At 63.6% G+C, this 7,244-nt stretch overlaps 1 protein-coding gene across 1 annotated transcript; it reads left to right on the top strand.

Moving 5' to 3' along the window:
- The first annotated feature begins 1,809 nt into the window (after positions 1 to 1,809).
- On the top strand, positions 1,810 to 7,186 carry ACADVL (acyl-CoA dehydrogenase very long chain). Its single transcript, XM_045984158.1, has 20 exons — positions 1,810 to 2,077; positions 2,164 to 2,239; positions 2,508 to 2,573; positions 2,660 to 2,732; positions 2,820 to 2,884; positions 2,991 to 3,125; positions 3,559 to 3,703; positions 3,957 to 4,086; positions 4,203 to 4,328; positions 4,675 to 4,873; positions 4,986 to 5,090; positions 5,533 to 5,619; positions 5,704 to 5,766; positions 5,882 to 5,983; positions 6,062 to 6,159; positions 6,236 to 6,308; positions 6,400 to 6,472; positions 6,566 to 6,638; positions 6,722 to 6,797; positions 6,892 to 7,186. The coding sequence occupies exons 1-20, from the start codon at positions 2,016 to 2,018 to the stop codon at positions 7,030 to 7,032; spliced, it is 1,968 nt and encodes a 655-aa protein (XP_045840114.1). The 5' UTR covers positions 1,810 to 2,015; the 3' UTR covers positions 7,033 to 7,186.
- Positions 7,187 to 7,244: the final 58 nt, after the last annotated feature.

Raw genomic sequence — 7,244 nt, 5'->3', positions numbered from 1 at the left:
GCAGGGCCCGAGGGAGGGGCTGGCAGGAGGGACTCCGGGGGCGGGGGGGGGGGGGGGGGGGGGGAGCCATCCCTCAGGAGGCCTGAGAAGTGACTGTCCTGGACTCTTCAGTGTCCTCAACTGGGGCCCAGGAAAGGGGGGAAGCAGGAGGCAGAGGGGGGGAGTGGAGAGGGCATTCTCTGCACCCCAGACTCGAGAGTTTGTCCTCAGGGCCCCCAAGTCGCCCAAGCGAGCTCAGCCATCCCCTGCCTGCCCGCTCCCTGAGGACGGGGCCCCACCTCACCCCCTTACCTGGCTCTCCGAGACGCAGGCCTCATAATAGTCCAGGATGTCTGCCACCAGAACAGAGCTGAGTTACCCTCCCCCACCCCTGCCTCCCAGGCCACCCCTGCCACCATCTCGCCTCCTGGTGTCGGGCCAGGGAGGAGCACCTCCAGCCAGGGCTGCTGGATCCTGCAGGAGGACGGTGGAGACGCCTGACCCCTGCTTAGACTCCCGCTTGCCCCATACCACCTGCTCGCTCCCGACCAGCCCCCAAGTTCAGTCACTGCCCTGGCAGGCCCAGGCCACCCTTTCCACCACTGCCCCTCAGAGAATTGGGGCTACTCACCCAGCAAGGCCTGGAAGAGGTCACTGTGCAGCACGGTGAGGAGAGGGGGTGCCCATCGCAACAGTGGGGGGGCCAGGAGCCAGAGGGCTGAGCGGGGGGCTGGCGAGATGCAAGCGAAGGATGAGTGGGACAAGGAAGAGACAGAGGGACCAACACACTCACCTTCCCCAGCCTGTGCTCTTTCGACCCACATTCCATGGGAAGGTTCAGGAGAAGGGTACCCGAGTCCCAGTCCCCACCCCCCCAACTCCCACCCCGGCCCCGCTCAGCCCCCAGGCCTTTCCTCCACAGGACTCTCGAGTTTCACCTCTGGGTCTCTCGGACATCTCTCCCCTCTGACTTTAATCTCCCTAATCCGCTGGGTTGCAGCTGAGCTGCCTCCCCACCCCGTTCTAGCTGTTTGCTCAAGTGGTCAGTCCCATGGTCCCATGGCCGGTCCCTCTGCCCAAAGCCGGGGGTGAGTTTGCTACACTTCCCAGAGGGGCTGGGGGCGAGGTTCACCTCCAGGGAGGCTCCCGCAGCCCAAAAGAAAAGGCAGGTGAGCCCAGATCTCTCCTCCTGGGTGTGTCACCAGTGGGTGGCAAGGCGGAGGTTAAATCACCTGGGATTGCTTGGCCTAGGGCTAGAGAAATAGGTGCCTGTGTGAGGAGGGGAGGGGAGGAGACGGCCCATAGGTCCTCTGGGGCTGGGAAAAATCCAGTGTCAGAGATCTAGCCTGAACACACGGTCTCAGAAAGGAGCCAGGGAAGAGAGAGACGCTGGGGAAGATCTCAGAGGCTCTAAAGGCGAGGCACTGAATTTGCGGGGTCCGGGAGGGTCCTACTGTGAAAATTCAGCTGTTTCCAAAGTCAGTGACACCTCCCATGTCTCAGGACAATATACTTGGTTCCCCTCGTCCCACCACGTCCCTCCTTTTCGTGTTGGTGATGGTGATGGTGATGGATTCCACAAGGGACCCCAAAGGGTCGCCTTTCCCTCCTCTGCCTCTGGTATCTATCTTAACTTCTTCCTTCCCATCGTTTCCTGCCGACTCCACCTGGAAGTCCTCCTTCTGGTCTAGCCTCCATCCCTCAGGCTGCAGTCACCTAGGCTCCTCCCTCTTCCGTTCCAGCCTATCCCATCACCCTCTCCGAGGGCTACACTTTGGTTCGGACGGGCGGGATGTAGGCGTCTGGGGGAGACCGGGACGTTCGGAGATCGCCCTAGGTCAACCAGAATGCAGGGGCTGGGGGCGCTCCGGAACTACATCTCCCAGCATGCCCGGGCGACCGGAAGCCCCGCCCACCCGCCTCCTGGTGCATTGTGGACGATGAGTCAAGACTGGAGGGAGACAGCCAGACTTGGGCAGACGGGACAACGGCGGTAGACCCGCGGTGGTGTCAGCGGCGGCCGGAGCGGTTCGGAGATGCAGGCGACTCGGATGGCCCCGAGCGTGGGGCGGCTGCTGCGGAGGCTGGGGGCCGGAAGGTGCGTGTCGGACAGGAGGCACGGCGCGGGGGGTGGTGACCCCGGGGCGGGGGACCGGGCCAGGACTGAGCCCCCTGTCCCCACAGCTCGCGGCCCAGTGCGCTCCTGGGGCAGCCCCCGCCCGGAACGGCCCACCGACCCTACGCCAGTGGGGCCGCTCAGGTGAGTGACGGCGGGCTGGGGCGCGCGGCGTGGGAGTCGGGGCTCCGCCTCGGCTGCCCCTTCCCCACCGCCGGCAGGGGTCTCCCTCCGCGTCCCGGGCACCTGCCGCCCGGCCTGGCGCGGAAAGTAGGGGAAAGGGCAGGCCAGGGTGCCCTGATGATGGAACTAGGGGAAAGGTCGCCGCACCCTCTCTCCGCCGGCACCCAGCCCTTCCCTCTGGCTCTCCGAAGCCCCTTCCCCGGCCTCGCTAACTACGACTTCTCCCCAGGCGGTTCTGGAGAAGTCAGATTCCCTCTCCCCCGAGGCCTCGACCAGGGAGAACCAGGCCAAGGCGGTATGTGGCCTCCAGGCCGGGAGGAGCTAGATCGGGGCTCACCCGCCCCGCAGACAGCTGCCTGAAACCCGCTTTTCCCTGCGCAGGAATCGAAGTCCTTCGCTGTGGGGATGTTCAAGGGACAGCTCACCACCGACCAGGTGTTCCCCTACCCGTCTGGTAAGGGCTCGCCAGAGCTGGGTGGGGCAGGGCAGCGTCCCTCCGTGACCAGGGTGACCTGACCAGCCTGTTCCCCATCCCCCACAGTGCTCAACGAGGACCAGACACAGTTTCTCAAAGAGCTGGTGGGGCCTGTGTCCCGTTTCTTTGAGGTGAGGAATGACTGCGGTGGGGAAACAGGGCTTTGGTTCCTGCTGGCGTGTGAGAGGTGCAGAGCAGCTTAGAGAGTCTGGATATAGCCTCCCGGGCTTTCTCCAGGAGGTGAACGACGCTGCCAAGAATGACATGATGGAGACAGTGGAGGAGACCACCATGCAGGGCCTCAAGGAGCTGGGGGCCTTTGGTCTGCAAGTGCCCAGCGAGCTGGGTGGCGTGGGCCTTTGCAACACCCAGGTGAGAAAGCCCCCGCCTTCCACCAGCACCTCTGTCTCCTCCAACTCACGGATTAAAGCTCCTTTCTCACCTGACCCAGGGATTAGGTTTGTGCAGTAACCGCCCCTTGGGCCTCCGGGATGGTGACTGTACCAGTCAATACACACTTCCAAACAAAACAAGTTCTCTGCATGTACACTTCCAAAGAAAACTGAACTATATGTAGTCTCTTGGGCCCACGGGCCTCATCTAGGTTCACAAGTCCTGGTGCGGAGGGGCTGACAGTGGGCTAGAAAGCTTCCCTAATAGTGTCCCTCTCTGCTGTGGGGATGTTTCCTCTCTGCAGTCACTGTGGGGGGATGCCCAGGTCAGGCCCTGCCCTGTTGTCCACACTTTCCTGCTAAGGCCTCCACACAGCCAGGAGCAGCCCTGGATGCCTGCTTTACCCCCACAGTACGCCCGCTTGGTGGAGATCGTTGGCACGCACGACCTTGGCGTGGGCATCACCCTGGGGGCCCATCAGAGCATCGGCTTCAAAGGCATCCTGCTCTTTGGCACAAAGGCCCAGAAAGAAAAGTACCTCCCCAAACTGGCATCTGGTAAGGGAGCCCCGGGAGACCAGGGACTGGGGGTGTCCTGAGCTTGGTACAAATTAGGGTGGTGACATGGAGGTCACTGCCTAGCCGGCGTGTCAGCTGGAGGAGATTCTGGGAAGACATCAGTGTGCTGGTCAGGAACAAGAAGGGGACCGTGGCCAGAAACACTGAGGGAGCTGCCTGTGGGCACGGTTGGGGCAGTGCGGGGCCTCCAATGCCCACAGGACCCAGTTTAAAGGCACGCTCTCTCCGACAGGAGAGACCATTGCGGCTTTCTGTCTAACCGAGCCCTCCAGTGGGTCTGACGCGGCTTCCATCCGAACTTCCGCTGTGCCCAGCCCCTGCGGAAAATATTATACCCTCAACGGAAGCAAGATTTGGATCAGGCAATCTTCCCCTTCTCCGCCTGCCCCCCATTTGTCTCCTCCTCTCCACCTCTTCCCAGTTTCAGGCCCCACTGCTCCGTCCTCCGCACCCTGACCGCCCCCTCATCTTTCCATAGTAACGGGGGCCTGGCAGATGTGTTCACGGTCTTTGCCAAGACCCCAGTCACAGACGCGGCCACAGGGGCCGTGAAGGAGAAGATCACGGCGTTTGTGGTGGAGCGGGCCTTCGGAGGCGTCACCCAGTGAGTGGGTGCGGGGAGAAGACAGATGCGGAGCCGGGCGGGGGGGGACCCTGGGGACATGCACGAGACCCAAAGTGTCTGGGCTGGACAGCATGTTCCTTTTGGGATTAAGCTGCATGGAACTAATACAAGACTTTGGCTCCTGCAACCAGTGAGCTCAGCGTCTGGGAGCCCAGACAACCAGGTGTCCGCCGTCGGGCCTAGGGGCACTACTGCCTACACCCTCTTCCCGACAAGCAGCTGCCAGGCCTCCCGGGCTCCTACCAAAGCCCCACCCCCTGCCCGTCCCGCCCCTCCCCGCAACCTCTTGAGCCCACGTCTGCTTCTATACCCTGCCCCGTCGCAGTGGGCCCCCCGAGAAGAAGATGGGCATCAAGGCCTCGAACACGGCAGAGGTGTACTTTGACGGAGTACGGGTGCCGGCAGAGAACGTGCTGGGCGAGGTGGGGGGCGGCTTCAAGGTCGCCATGCACATCCTCAACAACGGAAGGTTCGGCATGGCCGCAGCCCTCGCAGGCACCATGAGGGGCATCATTGCTAAGGCGGTGAGTGCCCTCCCCGAGTCAGCCAGCCTGAGGCAGAGTCACCCCATCCCCCAGGCCCCTCCCCCAGCAGGACACTCCAGAGCCCCACGGCCACGCATGTGCCCTCTTCCAGGTGGACCATGCTACGAATCGTACCCAGTTTGGGGAGAAGATTCACAACTTTGGGCTGATCCAGGAAAAGCTGGCCCGGATGGCTATGCTGCAGTATGTGACTGAGGTGAGGGCCCGCCCCCCCTCCTCCCCCCAGAGCCCTGCGGCCTTCCTCCCAGTCGGGTCGGACTACAACCCCCAGCAGCACCTGGGGCAGTGGGTCTCCAGCTTTACACCAATGCCCTAGGGGATGCGGGGAGGCATAGTCAGCTCAGCCGCTGCAGGAGGGGGAAAGCCGGGCCCTTCTGCCAGAGGTCCCTCAAGTGGACTCCCCCTGCACCCCCACCCGTAACTCTGCACCCCTTCCGAAGAAGTCCAGTGCCTAGACGCTTGGGCAGAGCCGGCTCTGGGGAACAAGTGCTTCCCTGTGCCCCCCCTGGGGGGGGAGCTAGGAGGTGAAGGCAGGGGCCGCCAGGAGCTAGGGCAGACCTGGTCTGGGGGCCTTTGGGTGACCGGGGTGAGCCTGACGCTGCTCTTTCCCTTCCCGCGTCCCAACCGTGCCACCTCAGTCCATGGCTTACATGGTGAGCGCCAACATGGACCAGGGAGCCACGGATTTCCAGATCGAGGCGGCCATCAGTAAAATCTTCGGCTCGGTGAGGTCCCCGGCCTACAGGGTGGGAGAGCCCAGGGGGGAAGCTCAGCTCCAAGACGATCCTTACGTGTCTCTCGGTCCCCAGGAGGCGGCCTGGAAGGTGACTGACGAGTGCATCCAGATCATGGGCGGCATGGGCTTCATGAAGGTACGGACACGCGCTCTGCCTGGGGCGGCCTCGAGGGACAGGAGGGGTGGATGGGGCCACTCAGTGAGGCTGGGGCCGCTCAGTGAGGCAGGGGCTCTGGCTTCCCCTGTGGCAGGAACCTGGGGTGGAGCGCGTTCTCCGCGATCTGCGCATTTTCCGGATCTTCGAGGGGACTAACGACATTCTCCGGCTGTTTGTGGCTCTGCAGGGCTGTATGGTAAGAAGGAACTGGGGAGGGGGGTGGGGGGAAGGAGAGGAGAGCACGTCCTGACTGTTGGAGCCTCTTCCCACACAGGACAAAGGGAAGGAACTTTCTGGACTTGGCAACGCTCTAAAGAACCCCTTTGGGAACGCGGGCCTCCTGCTCGGAGAGGCGGGCAAACAGCTGAGGAGGTAAGCTTGGGCCGGCTGGGGCAGGGGCCAGGATGGGGCGTGCCAACTAACCTGTCACTCTCCCCATTCCTCGAAGGCGGGTGGGGCTGGGCAGTGGCCTGAGCCTCAGTGGCCTCGTCCACCCGGAGCTGAATCGGAGCGGAGAGCTGGTAAGCAGCTGGTGGGGGGACGGCAGTCGGGGGTGGGGGCGGCTGATGTGGCTGGGCTGCTTGAGCGCTGGCGCCATCCTTCTCTGTGCAGACAGTGCAGGCCCTGGAGCAGTTCGCCAGTGTGGTGGAGGCCAAGCTGATAAAACACAAGAAGGGGATAGTCAGTGAGTGAGCCCCACTCCCCCCACCCACCTGCAGCCCCTGCCCCTCCGCCCCCCCGGCTTTCACCTGCCGACCCTGAGCCCCCTACCTAACAGACGAACAGCTGGTCCTGCAGCGCCTGGCAGACAGCGCCATCGACCTCTACGCCATGGTGGTAGTCCTGTCCAGGTGAGGCAGTGGCCCAGGCCGGGGGGAGGCACCCGGGGCGGGCTCATGGCCCAGGGTCGTTTTCCCTTCCTGCTTCGCACCAGGGCCTCAAGATCCCTAAGCAAGGGCCACCCTACAGCCCAGCATGAGAAGATGCTCTGTGACAGCTGGTGCATCGAGGTGAGATTCAGGTTACTGAGGGCTAGCGATGGCGGGGGGGGGGGGGGGGGGGTGCGCAAGGCCTGGACCTGAACCGCTTGTCACCTGCCCGCAGGCGGCAGCCCGCGTGCGGGAGAGCATGAGCGCCCTGCAGTCTGACCCACAGCAGCAGGAGCTCTTCCGAAACTTCAAGAGCATCTCCAAGGCCTTGGTGGAGCGAGGCGGCATGGTCACCAGCAACCCCCTCGGCTTCTGACCGCTCCCCGCTGGGGCCTGGCCTGGCACGTGCCTTCTCTCATGCCCAGCTCCCCGCCCGGAGCTCTGGGTCTGCCTTAAAGAGGGCCTGGCCCTGGGGCCCTGCGGCTCAGACGCCCACGTGCGGCCTCTCAAGTAAAGCTTCTGACAAGCCACACTCTCTGCCCGGTGTCTCGTCTCTCCCTCGCTACCTGCCTCCCTCCCAAAGAAAGG

Source organism: Meles meles, chromosome 18 (assembly GCF_922984935.1).
Source record: "Meles meles chromosome 18, mMelMel3.1 paternal haplotype, whole genome shotgun sequence".
Lineage (NCBI taxonomy): Eukaryota > Metazoa > Chordata > Mammalia > Carnivora > Mustelidae > Meles > Meles meles.
The sequence above is the reverse complement of the archived record's forward strand: the minus strand, read 5'-3'. Positions and strand labels throughout refer to the sequence as shown.

Excerpts from the sequence above, each read along its gene's own strand:
- ACADVL (XM_045984158.1), top strand. The coding sequence starts at position 2,016 with ATGCAGGCGACTCGGATGGCCCCGAGCGTGGGGCGGCTGCTGCGGAGG. Across the intron at positions 6,160-6,235 it reads GCGGGCAAACAGCTGAGGAG|GCGGGTGGGGCTGGGCAGTG; the intron begins GTAAGCTTGGGC and ends CATTCCTCGAAG. Across the intron at positions 6,309-6,399 it reads TGAATCGGAGCGGAGAGCTG|ACAGTGCAGGCCCTGGAGCA; the intron begins GTAAGCAGCTGG and ends TTCTCTGTGCAG.